Genomic DNA, 16046 nt, shown 5'->3' on the forward strand with positions numbered 1-16046 from the left:
AACTCCAGCTTTATCATTGGGCAGCGTTTTCTGACTGTTCATGTCAGCGGGGCTCTCAGATCCCGCCTACAGCGTACCCCCGCCGCAGGTTTCCTGACGGCGAGTGGTGCATTCAACGGAAAGACCCACCGGCAAGGCGGGACCAGAAGGAGGCCACCTCTGCCGCCACGAAACACGCGGTGGGTTGTGCGTAAAATCCCGCCCAGCGATTCTGACAGGAAATGTCTTTTTTTCACCAAATGTCAACTGAGGTGGGATAGGTGTGCTTGTGGATGAGGAGTGACAGACGAGAAGAATTACTTATCCTGGCTGCATGGAGGAGACCATCCATCTTTTTCTTGAACAGACCACCCGCCCTCCCGCGCAGGCTGCAGGCGCTGACCAGCGCTACCCCCCCCCACCCCCCTCCTATGCCAGGTTTGTGACCTTACTGAATGGACTCTGACCCACTCAAGGGTATAGCTCTTAACGCCTCTCCTCCACCACCTCCAGCAGCCTGTTCCGAGCCCCCTCCGAGAACCTCGGCGCTGGCTTCCTCAGTGCCGTCCTCATGGCCGCACTATGACCAGGTGCAGGGGAGGGGTTTAAATGCGGTGCCCACCTGATTGAAATGCTCGGCTGATTCCCGGACGGGCGAGTCAAAGCCATCTCACCATCGGCACGCCGTGAATCCCGTGGAAATTTTTTTTAAGTGCCTAAAAAATTATGTCGCCCGTTTTCTCGCCCACAACAACTCAGCCAAAATAATGGAAAATAGTACATTATGCAAAATGTACTATTACCAGATTTCTTGGCATTAAACTGCATTTGCCTTCTAACTTCCCACATTGCTAACGTGCTTACATCCTCCTGAAATCCCATCTCCTTCTTCAGTTTGCATCTTAGCTTGGTATAATTTTATTCATTTAGGGATGTGGGCAACGCTGGCTAGGCCACCATTTATTGCCCATCCCGAGTTGCCACTCAGAAGGTGGTGATGAGCTGCCTTCTTGAACCGCTGCAGTCCATCAGATGTGGGTACACACACTGTGCTGTTAAGGAGGGAGTTCCAGGATGTTGCCTGTTGGATTGAACAATTATAGAGGGGGGTCCTTTAAAATATTAGCTGAAATATACTGGAAAATAAAATTATTCTTGAAATGATTGAATTTGTAGAAATATGAGCAAGTTATAAAATTGGCTAATCTTTTGAATACTGTCCATGACTGTCTCAAATGTTACGAATAATGTACTGTAAGTACTGAAAGTAAGAGATATGAGGGTACATTCAACGAGTTAGAAACAATCTTGTAACTGAGACCAGACGTGTTGTAGGGAGTTTGAACGTGGGACAAGAGTCGTGGGAAAGTAAATTAATTTGGAGTAAAGAATTAGAACAAATGAAACTAAGTAAGGGTCTAAACCCAATAAGGATTCCCTTAAGAATTTGATCCATTTGACTAATCAGAGAGAGGAATTTTAGCAGTCGGAGAGTCCTTGAAGCATTCGTAAAAATTACTTTTCAGGCCTTTTGTTGAAATGACTTTTAATTTTGTAAATCTGGAGTCACCTTTATCTTGAAGTTTTTGCTTTCACTCGTTGGTGCCTCAAGGACATTTCAAGGCACGCAGGAAAAAGTCTGTTGATTTAATTTTGTGTGAATGTACCAAAATGAGTTCTTAAAGAAATAAACATTGCTTTATATTCATTCAACCGGACTGAGACCATATGAATCTCGTGGAAATTTTTCTTAAGTGCCTAAAAAATTGTGCCGGCCGCTTTCTCGCCCACAACGACACTCAGCCCAAATAATGGAAAATTTCACTCAATATGTCAAAATGGTCATTTCTAACTGTACTGCCTGATTTTAACACCTATATATCAGCATCCCGTGATCTCAGTCCCTCCACTGTTTTAAGAATTTAACTATATAGTATATATTTTCTTTCACTGATGTTTTATGCAAAATGTACTTCTACCAGATTTCTTGGCATTGCCTTCTAACTTCCCACATTGCTAACCTGCTTACATCCTCCTGAAATCCCGTTTCCTTCTTCAGTTTGCATCTTAGCTTGGTATAATTTTATTCATTTAGGGATGTGGGCAACGCTGGCTAGGCCAGCATTTATTGCCCATCCCGAGTTGCCACTCAGAAGGTGGTGATGAGCTGCCTTCTTGAACCGCTGCAGTCCTTGAGGTGTAGGTACACCCACTGTGCTGTCAGGGAGGGAATTCCAGGATGTTGCCCCAGCGACAGTGAAGGAACAGTGATATATTTCCAAGTCAGGGTAATGAGTGGCTTGAAGGGGAACCTCTAGGTGGCCGGTCTTGGGAGCAGATAGGGAAAGGGGCCTGGAAGCACCACTAGAATTGAGGGAAGTCATGCACAGCATTAATTCCATGCAGGCGGGGAAGTTGCCGGGGCTGGACGGATACCCAGTGGGCTTGTATAAAACATTTGGGCCATCACTGGCCCCCCACCTGCGGGAGATGTTCGCAGAATCACTAGCACAGAGAACCCTGCCATCAATGCTGTCTCAAGCCTCTAGACCCACCTAACTCCTTAACACTGAGATCCTGGTGAAGGCCCCGGTGAGGCGGCTGGAGTGCCGGTCATGGAAGATCAGGTGGGCTTTGCCAAGGGCAGGCTGCTGACAGCGAACATCAGGCGACTGCTGAACGTGATCATGACCCCCATCTGGGGGGAGGGCATCAAAAGTGATTGATCCAGAAAAGGCCATTGGCAGGATTGAATGGAAGTACCTCACAGAGGTACTGAAAGGGTTTGGGTTTGGGTCAGGGTTCACCTCCTGGGTGGAACTACAGCACAGCGCTCCCATGGCAAGCGTGCGGACAAACACCCCACCAGCTCTGGATTCTTCCGGCTGCACAGAGGCACGGGGCAGGGATGCCCGCTGTCCTCACTGCTGTTTGTCCTGGCGATCGAGCCACTGGCTATAACCCTTAGAGCGGCGAAGGGATGGGGAGGTGTCTAAAGGGGAGACAGAGAGCACAGAGTCTCACTCTATGCGGGAGAGCTGCTCCTCTACATCTCAAACCTCCTGGCCTGCAGGGAAGGGATAATGAAATTCCTGAAGGAGTTCGGAGCCTTCTCAGGTTACAAACTTAACCTCAATAAGAGCAAAATCTTCCCTGTGAACCCCCATGGGGGGTGGGGCAGAACAGGGGGGACTGCCATTCAGACTGGACCTGACCAAATTCCGCTACCTGGGGATCCTAATAGCCCATGACGGGACACGGATCCACAAATGGAACCTGGCAAGTCTGGTGGAGGAAGTTAAAAAGAACCTACAGAGGTGGAGCTCATTCCCACTCACCCTCACAGGGAGAGTGCAGACAATCAAGATGATCGAGGGCGGTACGGTGGCGCAGTGGTTAGCACTGCTGTCTACAGCGCTGAGGACCCAGGTTCGATCCCGGCCCCGGGCCACTGGCCGTGTGGAGTTTGCACATTCTCCCCGTGTCTGCGTGGGTCTCACCCCCACAACCCAAAGATGTGCAGGCTAGGTGGATTGACCACGCTAAATTGCCCCTTAATTGGGGAAAAAGATAATCGGGTACTCTAAATTTATTTTAAAGGAAGATGGTCATACTGCCCAGGTTCCTCTTCCTGTTCAGATCCCTCCCGCTCTACATCCCCAAGGCCTTTCTTTTTCAGCACAGTTGATAAATTAATCATGCTGTTTGTGTGTGGGGGGGGGGGGGGCAAGAGTCCGAGGATTACATAGAACATACAGTGCAGAAGGAGGCCATTCGGCCCATCGGGTCTGCACCGACCCACTTGAGCCCTCACTTCCACCCTATCCTCATAACCCAATAATCCCTCCTAACCTTTTTTGGTCACTAAGGGCAAGTTATCGCGGCCAATCCACCTGACCTGCACGTCTTTGGAATGTGGGAGGAAGCCGGAGCACCCGGAGGAAACCCACGCAGTCACGGGGAGATTAGGAGGAAGATCCTGGAAAGGAGGAGGAATGTGGAAGGTCCTGTCTTCCTGACCCTCCAGTTCTACCACTGGGCAGCCACAGCAGAACGGGTACAGGAACGGGCGCAGGAACCGGGAGCGGAGTGGCTGAGGAGGGAAGAATGTTCCTGTGCAGGGACATCCCTCCGATCGCGGGCCACAACCGCACTTCCATTCCCCACCCCGTCCAGATACTTGAAAAGCCCAATGGTAGTAGCCACGCTCCGAATGTGGAATCAATTGAAACAACACTTCGGACTAACTGGAATTGTTGCTCTATTAATAATGTTGGTGAACCACAAGCCTTCCCTTATATCGATCAAATGACCACACAACCAGTTAGTTAGTTAAAAAGATGGTTTATTTACATACACAAGAGTTATGTCAACATGCAAACACAATATCTACTGCGAGTTAAACTACACCTATCAGCTACAATAACCTACCCTTAACTTCAGGGCGACCGGCACTGTGCAAATGGATAAGGCCTTTATCTGAATTTCACTTGGCTGGTTCGAAGAAAGTGGCTTTGTCTCTGCTGGGCTCACTGTCAGGTAGCGATCGTTGGTCTTGAACTTGGCTGGCTGTTCCTGCTGCAATTGGGTGGCACAGGCCGGATCCAAGAGAGACAGAACACATGGCTGCGCTCTCTTTTATCCCTCTGGCAGCCCTTAACCTTGGACCCAATAGTTTGAAAGGGCTCTGATCACTGTCTTTGATTTCGGCCAATAAATGGGCGGGTGCCTTGATAGCTGGGCGAGTCCTTAGCGGTCATTGACCTTGGCAGTCGGGCTTTCTGAGTAAGGGCAGTGGCGCCGATCAGTCTGTGGCTGTACCGGTTGCTTGATTGGAGTTCTATTGTCCTGGGAAAATGGGCCATTAGAATGCAAACGAGCGGGGGTTTCGATCAGGTCTGGTTACCTGTGTTTCAGATACACATAGGCTCTATATCTGTCTGAGTCCTGGGTTGGCCATAATTCCCATGGTCCTTTGCAGGTGGCCAGCTTAGATGGCTACAGAATGCCCACCATAGCGCCATCTGCAAAAATGACAGGTTCACTCCTGCAACAAAAGACGCTTCCTTCACGGCCGCACAATGATTAGCACTGTTGCTTTACAGTGCCAGGGTCCCAGGTTCGATTCCCTGCTGGGTCGCTGTCTGTGCGGAGCCTGCACGTTCCCCCCCTGTCTGCGTGGGTTTCCTCCGGGTGCTCCCACAAGTCCCGAAAGACGCGCTTGTTAGGTGAATTGGACGTTCTGAATTCTCCCTCCGTGTACCCGGACAGGCGCCGGAATGTGGCGACTGGGGGCTTTTCACAGTAACTTCATTGCAGGGTTAATGTAAGCCTACTTGTGACAATAATAAAGATTATTATTAACGAGGTGGAGACAGGTCAAGGGGACACTGATGGTTAGGGACATGTACACGGATGGTAGAGTAGCGATCCTGGGGGGAACTCACGGAGAAGTTTCCGCTCCCGAGAGGGAACGGCCTGAGGTGTATACAGATCAAAACCTCCCTCCTCAAGGAAACAATGACAGATCCCCAGATACCAGGACAGTCGCTATTAGAAACACTAGTCGACGCGGGTGACCTGGGGGAGGGGAAATGTGTGGACATGTGTGGACAACTGTTAGAAGGGTTACGCTCTCCCCTGGATGCGACAAGGAAAAAGTGAGAGGAAGAGCTAGGCAGGGAGTTAGGGGGAGGACTCTGGTTCTAAGCACTGCCCAGGGCAAACTTCACCTCCATGTGCGCTGGGCTGAACGTAACGTGACGAAAGGCGATGCACAGGGCCCACCTAACCAGAACACCAATGGGCGGGTTCATCACAGATTTGCAGGACAAATGCAGTGCCAGGGAGTCCGGCCAACGACGCCCACATGTTCTGGGCGTGCCCCAGACTTGTCGGGTACTGGACGTCCTTCTTTGAGGCCATGTCCTGGGATGCGGGAGTGAGGGTGGGACCGTGTGCACTAGTGGCGGTATTCGGGAAACCAGAGCAACCAGAGCCCTTCATGGGGAGGGGAGCTGACACCCGAGCCTTTGCCACCCTGATTCCCCGCCGGAGACTCCTGCTCGGCCGGTGATCGGCAGCACCACCCAAGACTGCAGACTAGCTGTCCGATCTGGTGGGATTTCTCAGGTTGGAGAAGGTAACAGTCCCCATCCGGGGGTTGGAAGGCAACTTTCACAGGATGTGGGAGCCATTCACCAACTTGTTTCAAGACCTGTTCGTGGGCAGCAAGCAATAAAGTGGCACGGAGGGGGGCACACAGAGCAAGTCACAGAACAAGGAAGAGAAAGAAGAGAAGGGAAGGGCACTGCGGGAGGACAAATACACTCAAGATAAACACGGGAGAGAGGCAGAAGGGAGGAAATTTACAAGAGACCGATTTGCGGGCAAATTAATACCTGAACCACACAGTGTATATATGTACTGCACCAGGTCTGGCAATGCAAAGTCTGCAGGAGAAGTATTTTCGTTAAGGGGGCGATTGTCACAGTTGTCGGTTGGAACTTCTTCTTTCATTGATGTATGTATCAGTCCTGTTTGGCCCTGAGAATTTGTGATATGAAATGTTAAAAGCTCAAAAAAAATATTTTCGAAAACCAAAGGTATGTTCAAGGCTGAGATTGCACGGCGGCGAATTTTGCTGGAGTGGCGGTCGGCATCGCCACCGGGGGGTAGCGGCTTGGTTGGGTGACCTGTATGACTTCCTGCAATTAGAGAAGATAAAGTATGAGTTAAAACCTGATAATACTGTCATGATATTCAAACACGCACATCATGATAGACACACCAACAGACAAATCAGAACACACAACACCACAACCAATCACACACAAGGACAGGGACAGTATAAAAGGACAAACACGACACCTGGTGACCAGTATTAGCTGGAGACCAGGACAAGGATAGACCTGTTACACTACACACACAGGGAGACACCACGTGCAGAGTATCCAGAACAAACTGTATATAGTAAGTTTGAATAAAACAGCGTTGTACCAAATACAACTGTGTTGGTTCATCTGTGCATCAGAGCACCCAACACCACATGGTACAGGAGTGGATCGATACCTGCCGGCATACCTCAGTGTACAGAGACAACCAGCAGTACCCAGTCAAGATGTATTGGCTCCCGGTTCCGCAGCCGTTTCAGTGCCACGGCGAGCTCCGCGAAAACTGGCGGTGATTCCGGCACGTGTTTGAATTGTTCCTGGTGGCAGCTGACCTCAAAGACCTGGATGATAATGAAAAAATTGAATTTCTACTCACCATCGCCGGTGCAAGGGCAAAAGAATTCTTCACAAGGTTCAGGTTCTTCAGGAGGCAACAAAGGTACGATTACCAGGCAGTCCTGGACAAATTCGCCAAGTACTGTGAGGAAAACGCACTCCAATCGGCAAGTAAAGATAAGAAAAGCGGCAGTACTCACCTCGTGGCCGGGATCCCGGAGGCCGAATTCCCAGAGGCCGAAATCCCGGGCCTGAGAGAGAGTTGGGTCGAGGTCGGTGGCCATCTTGCTAAAGGTATCACGCGAGCAGTGCGCAGAACCGGAAGTTTCGTTTGCGCATGCACGAGACGCTGCGCATGCGCAGTCAAGAAAACGGCCATCGGTAAAGGAACAGCGATCTGCCCATGCGCAGTCGCTTCCTACGTGCTACATACCGAGCGTCAGGATGTCAGAGGCCCCAGACCGCACCAATTTAAAGGGGAAATGTCCCAAATCCAATTTAAAAGGGAAACGTCCCAAATCAGAAAAACAAAAATCTGTTAAAGCTGTAAAACAACCTTCCCTCACCTGGAATGACAGCACATTGCCGCAAATTGACCCAGGAGATGAATTTGACCTCCGAAGAACCCTGCAACAAGCAGTTACCTACGCACAAGCCGATGATTCCGACCTCGAATACTTCGAGACCGATCTTTACATTTTTTCTGGACCTCGCGAGCCCAATGACAGCTCCATGGTCCTAGACGACTACGACGCGGACGAACCTTTCGTGTTGCACATTGGCGGCCCCCACATTGAATCCGACGCAGATGCAGATTCATTTTTCGGATTTGAGGATCTTCAATCCAGCAGATATGACGTCCCAACTCATCAGTACCGGATGATGCTGCAGCCTGACATTAACAGACAGGGAGCGGTGCAAGCACACGGAGAGCGCCCTGCTGCTACACAGAGCGTGGTCCACATCCCGCTCAGCGTTCCCGACTCCACGATAGAAAAAACGCTTGACTCCGATGCGCAGTCCTTGCAGGAACAAGACCATGAGGGTCTAGCAACCTCTCCTGACCAACCAGCGGCAGACGATGCAAGTCTGCCATGCTCACGTGAACAGCAAGAAGGCTATAACAGCCTACCATGCTCCACTACACAGCAGCATGACCATGACGGTCTCTCATGCTACAATGAAGGGCACAGCGCTGATGACTGTTCAAGCCCAACTGAAGACAAGCCAAAGGAATCGCCTCCTCCAAGCCCGAAGGAAAAAGGTTTATGCGCTGACCTTCAGGATCATTATAGCCGAACAGAGATTAATAATGCTGCACGGTCACAGAAGGATGCTGAGGATTTGCTAAAGAAATTACTTGTATGTTTAACTTGCAAGGAGCAGTCTGAGAATTGCCAGTGTTTTAGTACGGATCGAAAAAATGGACAAGACATTGATCCTCAGGTAATGGAAATAACACAACCTGAATCATACCTACAGCAGGGACAAATGTCTCCCTTCACCACAACACCGCAAAGTCCCAACTTCGGAGACCAGCAGTTAGTCAGTAATGACTCTTCAAACCTTGAGGGGAACATTAACTGCATTGAATCTATACACACTCCACTGATAAATGAGCAGAACATTGGAGCAAGAATCCTGAGGACACCGACATCGAGTAGCCAGATAAAGAACTTGAAACCCGCAGCAGTTTCAAGTGAACCAAGTGTGCTTTCCACTAATGGTGAAGATGCAGATAAGGTCGACCCGATTATCCATTGTACCACAATAACCCCAGAGATTAAGCAGTTATGTCTGGGGAGTATAATGTGGGCAAATGAGAACAGTAAAAGAGACTGTGACTATGCCAGTCCCAGCAAAATCAGACCCAGAGACTATGAAGGCATGTACATTAGACAAAGATACATATGAGGTAACTGAGAAGAAAATTGAAACGGAATGTTCTTTGGAAAATAGTACAATGTCGAAAGAAACATTGGATCCTACATTTGAGACCATACATATGGGAGAATTTGAGGGTAATAAACAAGGTTCTGCAATGTCTGGGGGAAGATTTAAAATTCCAAAGAAGAAAAGCCCAAATGAAGAACAACAGCAAGACAATGACAGTCCACCGACATGGTTTGCACCACTAGATGAAAACTCTGACAATTTACCCAACCCTAGTGAACAGCAAGCTGCTAATGAGGATCTATCCACGGGATGTGAGACGAGTGACAAAAACATCCCACTTCCCATGCAAAAGGTACAAGGTGACAGACCTCGCCTAGTGCGTACCGAGGCACTCGACGATCACGGTGGGACCACTGACGACTGCGGTGGCGCCGCACCGCTTCCACCCTTGATGACTCGAGCCTCTCCACTGGTCGGTGCATTCCTGCATGTTCCGACCCCAGAAGTGCAGCTTCAGGGAATCTCGGCTGCCTCCAGTGAACCTGTTGGGACTCCGGACGTGGAGCATCGACGGAAGGCAGACCGGACTCCAGATGGGGAGCAGCCAAGCGCCGACTCTGAGTCACGTACGCCAGACTTTGCTCCGGACAGGCAGTGTCGCGGCCTCAGTGATGGCACGCTCAGGGTGACGGCGGATGCCACGGCGACAGGGAATGTATTGCGTGGCAGTCACACTGGGTCGGCAGTGGCGACCAGCACCGGCGGTCCAAGACGGATACACCAATTCGCGCCATCGCCAGACGTTGATGCGAGCAACAATTCTCTCGCCAAGGCGACATGCTTCGACGTTCCTCTGCGGAGTCGCCCTTCCGGCACAGCATGTGGCCGGAACCAGCGTGCACGGTCTCGGCCGACTTCAACATCTGGCACAGTCATCGCCTTGCATGATATTAGTGATGGTGCCTCTTCAATGGCAACGACCCATCGGCTACAAGATGCCGTCCAGCGGCACCAACACAAACATAAAAAGAAAAAAGACTCCACCTCGTTCCTGGTATGCATGGCGGATGGATTGGTGCGTAGGCGCAATCGGCGAGCCTTGCGCCGCCTTCCACGCTCGCAACTGAACTGTGCACACACGCCGGATCCTCCACTGGTTCCCAAGGATTACTTCGTGGAGCTGCCACGGATCATGCCCCTTCCATCGCCACCCGTGACCAGGCCACAGCAGCTAAAAGCCTCCCCATGCAGAAGCTAAGGCTGTTTCTGGGACCTTGCCACCTGTCAAATCCAAGACAAACTTTATTGAAGCAGACAAGTATTTTCTCCCTTTTGAGTTGGCATGCCAGTCGAAATGTCCCCGCATAGTCAGCACATCACTTGACTGTTTACAGAAATTAATTGCCTATGGGCATCTCACTGGTAATGCCCCAGACAGTACAATACCTGGCAAGAAATTAATTGATAGAATCATAGAGACAATATGTGGTTGTTTTCAAGGACTACAAACCGACGAAGGTGTTCAGTTGCAGATAATTAAGGCCTTACTAACTGCAGTAACATCTCAGCATATAGAAATACACGAAGGAACTGTGTTACAGGCTGTTAGAACGTGCTACAATATTTACCTGGCCAGCAAAAAAACTTAATAAACCAAACCACAGCCAAGGCAACACTAACACAGATGTTAAATGTTATATTTGCACGAATGGAAAACCAAGCACTGCAGGAAGTAAAGCAAATGGAAAAGGAGAGACTTCGGCAACAGCATCGCCTCCAACAGTCCAATGTGAACCAGTGTGAACCCGAATCTCCACAACTGAACCGACTTGAGGACCAGCCTATTCTTGAGGTGTCACGGGTGCCTGAATCAGGCCACCTCAATGAAGTCGACAAACATGTTCGCGAGGATACAGAACCAGAAAATGGGACGGATATTTGTAATGCCGAAAATGAACAAACAGAGGTTGACCAGGCTTGCACATCAGCCGGGGGTTCTTGACCCACCTTTGAGGCGGTCAACCCAAATTCGTTGCACACCTATTAGACTGGACTTATAACACTGCTCACACGTTTAAACGTTAAACACTGCTGTATTATATCCTGTTGTTGTTTTATCGTTCCAGATATCGTTTGACCGGACCACTAGTCAAAGTTTTTTTGCATTCATGTTTTGTTACGGTACAACCTCATTAGCATGACACACCCGACATAGCCCCATGTATATAGTTACGTCGTATGCACATGCTGTAAATAACACACACACACACTCTTAGATGCACACACGACACGATTATATTTATAACCAAGTAGGCACATATCTTTGTAAAAAGGGGGGATGTCATAATATTCAAACACACACATCATGATAGATACACCAACAGACAAATCAGAACACACAACACCACAACCAATCACACACAAGGACAGGGACAGTATAAAAGGACAAACACGACACCTGGTGGCCAGTATTAGCTGGAGACCAGGACAAGGATAGATCTGTTACAATACACACACAGGGAGACAGCACGTGCAGAGTATCCAGAACGAACTGTATATAGTAAGTTTGAATAAAACAGCGTTGTACCAAATACAACTGTGTTGGCTCATCTGTGTGTCAGAACGCCCAACACCACAAATACCACAGCGGCTCTTCAGGGGGGTTTGAGGGATGTTTGTGACCGTGTTTGAGGGGCTGTTCGTCGGGGGGGGGGTGAAAAAGGGGGAAAATCTGTACAGACGGTATAGTTGATTGCTGGGAAGTATGTTTCCCGGGGCGTTTATTCGCTCTTACCTGTTTTGATACATGCTTGTAATAAAATACATTTTTTTAAAAAAGGTGGGAAAGTGGAGTTGAGGATTATCACATTGGACCAGTCATGATCTCATTGAACGGGCTCGATGGGCCGAATGGCCTACTTCTGCTCCGACACTGTCTGATCCCGATGAGGTTAAGCTTCCTCTCTGGCTAATGATCCGATTTCAACGACAGATCTAAAACCAATGAGAGAATTGCAAAGGATTTGGTTTTATTTGAATGGAAAGAGGTTTGGTTGGAGCTTCCGAGCAAAGGCATATTTTTTCCGTAAAGGTATTCCGGTTTTTCCAGTGTTTGCAGCCGACATTTTGGATGCCCACACTCCCGTGAATGCAGTTTGTTCAAGAAATAAAACTGCTGCTCTGGGTTGGTTTATAATTGAGTGGAAAAGGTGTTAGTTCACAGTAAATTGAATAATTTTGAATTTAATAAATTCACTGGTTGTAATTGTACTCTGTTACGTGGTTGCCCCTTTCCCAATAGGACCCCATTACTTAGCTTTTGAATCTGTGAACCCCAAATCGCTGGAAATCCTGAAAGTCCCTCGAGTCCATCAGAGTTGTTTATTTTTCTGTGCCTACTGACATCATTTCGGACAGGGATAATGCTCTGGGAATGTTCCCAGACCCATCCCCGTCATGCCGATGGATTACCGTCATGTCATGTCGGGCGACGTCTCCAGTCAGAGGTGGCAACTGCTTCCTAGGATTGTTACCAAACAAATTTTGATGAAGGAATATGAGACTGGGCGACTGAAATCTTGGTCAGGGGACAGAATTTGAGGAGCGTCTTGGCAGGAGGGGAGAGAGGTCGGGCTTTAAAGGGAGGGGATTGCAGAGCTTTCGGTTCAGGCAGCTGGAGGCATGGCCTCCACTGATCACAGATTTCCATAGACTCCCCACAGTGCGGAAGGAGGCCATTCGGCCCATCAAGTCTGCACCGACCCTCTGAATGAGCACCCTGCCACGGCCCACTCTCCCGCCCCGTAACCCCACCTAACCTGCACATCTTTGGACAGTGGGAGGAAACCGGAGCACCCGGAGGAAATGAATGAATACCATCAGATATCAGTGCAGAATTAGGCCATAGAATCATAGAGTCATAAAATTTACAGTGCAGAAGGAGGCTATTCGGCTCATCGAGTCTGCACCGCCCACACCAAAGCCCACACATCCACCCTATCCCCCGTAGCTCAGTAACCCGACCTAAACTTTTTGGACACTAAGGGCAATTTATCACGGCCAATCCACCTAACCTGCACGTCTTTGGACTGTGGGAGGAAACCGGAGCACCCGGAGGAAACCCACGCAGACACGGGGAGAACGTGCAGACTCCACACAGACGGTGACCCAAGCCGGGAATCGAACTAGGGACTCTGGAGCTGTGAAGCAACTGTGCTAACCACTGTGCTACCGTGCTGCCATTTGGCCCATTGAGTATTCTCCGCCAGTCGATCATGGCTGGTTTGTTCCTCAGCCCTATTCTCCTGCCTTCTCCCTGTCACATGGGTGGGGGGGAATTGGACCCGGGTCCCTGGTGCTGTGAGGCACCAGTGCTAACCACTGTGCCACCGTGCCGCCCCAAACATGATTGTAGAGGGGGGGGGAGTGGAAGGAGTGCTTGGGGGCTGCAGGGGGTCGCAGCTCTCCGGGTCAGTGGGGTTGGGAGCTGGGGTGGGGGGGGTGGAGGGCTGCAGCTGCTGCGATGGTGGTCTGGTCGTTGGAGAGCAGCAGAGTGGAGGTCCTGGCATCTGGGGCGTTTTCCTGGTCTCTGGAAGCCACTGCTAGGGGAATCCCCAGGCCGGGGCCTGCAGCTCCGGCAGCTCCTCCCACATTGTTGGCTGGTGCGGGTCAATTTCAGGTCATCGGTTTCAGGTGTCTCAAGGGTCCTAAAGATCGCTAAATCTGTAAGTAATTGAATTATAACATTGTTAGAGAGTTTAAAAGAGTTAGAATGAAGTTTTGGAAGCATAGAATGAGAGTAAACGATTAAATTAGAGGGCATGCTGGGCACAGCTTGCAAGAAGTCGCCTCGCTCCGGCACCATATTAATGTTCATTGGAGTTTAGAACAGTGAGAGGGAATCTTGTAGAAATGGCCTCCCCTGCTCCTATTTTCTATGTATGTTTCTATGAATGATGCATCTTGGCGGAAGACCTCGAGAGATGCAATCTGGACTCAATGGCACAGTTTTAAAGTGTGCGCAGGGACAGAGGGACCTGGGGTTCATGTCTTTGAAAGCGGCACAACATATTGAGAGTGTAGTTAGCAAAGCGTACGGAATCTTTTCGACTTTGGTCACAAACGCAAGGACGTTCTGCCAAATCTTTACGAAGCCACAGCTGGTTTGTTACACCCAGCTGGGGTCGCGACTCGTAGACAAAGCAAAGCTGCTTCTATTAGCCGATTGAAATGAAAGAGCAAGGGGTGAGAGCGGATTTGTGGAAAGTCATGTTTGCGCAGCCCACTGAGGCGGTGGAAAATGGATGGGCTCTTGAGGGTGATAAATGTGCAGGGGCTAGATTGGGAAAATGGAACTGACTGAATAGCACTACAGAGAGCCAGCATGGACGTAATTGGGCTGAATGGCCTTCTTCTGTGTTGTAATGTCTCGATGACTCCAGAAGGTGATTCACCTCCACTTCCTCAAAGGACAATGATGAGTAGCCAATAAACGTCAGTCACTCCCATATCCTGAGAATGAATAAAAATCTGTCACCAAGGGTCACTGGACATGAGTGAATCCCAGTGAATTTACTACAGAACAAAGATTTGACCATGTCAAAATGTACAAAGAATGACCTTTGAACCGAGAACCATATCAACAGATGAGTACAGCTTCTCAGTGTAGTTCACATGCGGCATGGTGGCACAGTTGGGGGGGGCCGGCACGGTGGCAGAGTGTGGTAGTATGTATTGGGGGTCATGTGGGACTGGAAGCCCTAATGTCATTGGCTGACAGATCCCGGGTCCTGGTTGGCCGTTGACCTCATACTCCGCCCTGAAGGCGAAGTATAAGAAGCCGGTGCCTTCCCCCGCAGGCCAGTTTACTATCGGGCTGCTGGGGAACAGACACGCTTAATAAAGCCTCATCGACTTCACTCTATTTGTCTCATGGAGTCTTTGTGCGCCACACAGAGTGGTTAGCACTGCTGTCTTACTGGCTACGTTGGTTTCCTCCGGGTGCTCCGGTTCCCTCCCACAGCCCAAAGATGTGCAGGTTGAGTGGATTGGCCATGCTAAATTGCCCCTCAGTGTCCAAATGATGTGCAGGTTAGGTGGAGTCACGGGATTATGAGGATAGGGTGAGGGACTGGGCCTAGGTAGGGAGTTCTTTCAGAGGGTCCGTGCAGACTTCTGCACTGTAGAGGTTCTATGGTTCTATGCTACAGAGGACACTGAACATCTCCTTCAACCTACCTCAAAATGGGCTCCAATCCACAGCACAGCATTTAAGAAAAATATGGAAATGCGAAGAACCAGTATAATTAACTTTTGATTACTTATATACAGAAATCCTGTGACAGCATTGGACCCTAAATGTAGATGATGCAACCTGCAGCTCTGAAAGGACAAGTGTTAAAAATTAATCATGACCAGAAGGCGAGGGGGCAAAATGGATTTAAGATTGTAACCATATTTTATATCGGATTGGTGAGTGTGGAACCAATTGGAAGGGCGGGGTGCCAGGGTGGAGATGTACAAGCAAGAGAAGTAAAATAACTGGCTTATTTGCTGTTTGTCAAGGGTTGGAAAAATGGAGATTTCAACGCAACTCAGCTGTGACAATGTTGGCCAGGCCCGTGGAACCTATGGTGACCTGTTCCTGGGGAAAGTAACGAGATGGACACCCGTCAACTTCTGGCAGGAAGCGAAACATATCTCCAGACTGGCTGGGCCAGTGGTGAGTTTACACCCATCCAATTTCTCACCATATCGTTCACACATCGCGGTCTGTAAATGTACCTAATTGTGTATCATCTCCATCACAGAACTCACTAATGCAACTCATATCTCTGTGCACAATTATTACATTCCCGTTTAATTGCGCCATTCATTCAACCACCTTCACTGAAGATATTTGTAAAATTCACTTCATTTAATTTTTCACAATTCATTTTGTTG

At 49.4% G+C, this 16046-nt stretch overlaps 1 protein-coding gene across 1 annotated transcript in view; it reads left to right on the forward strand.

Moving 5' to 3' along the window:
• The first annotated feature begins 15477 nt into the window (after positions 1–15477).
• The window catches only part of LOC140386936 (multidrug and toxin extrusion protein 1-like), a 40608-nt gene continuing 40039 nt past the window's right edge, over positions 15478–16046 (forward strand). The window contains exons 1-2 of the mRNA XM_072469844.1: positions 15478–15575; positions 15669–15825. Of these exons, the coding sequence (XP_072325945.1) occupies positions 15679–15825 (147 nt within the window). The 5' untranslated portion in view covers positions 15478–15575; positions 15669–15678. The remainder of the gene's footprint in view (positions 15576–15668; positions 15826–16046) is intronic.

Source organism: Scyliorhinus torazame, chromosome 12 (genome assembly GCF_047496885.1).
Source record: "Scyliorhinus torazame isolate Kashiwa2021f chromosome 12, sScyTor2.1, whole genome shotgun sequence".
NCBI classification, from domain to species: domain Eukaryota; kingdom Metazoa; phylum Chordata; class Chondrichthyes; order Carcharhiniformes; family Scyliorhinidae; genus Scyliorhinus; species Scyliorhinus torazame.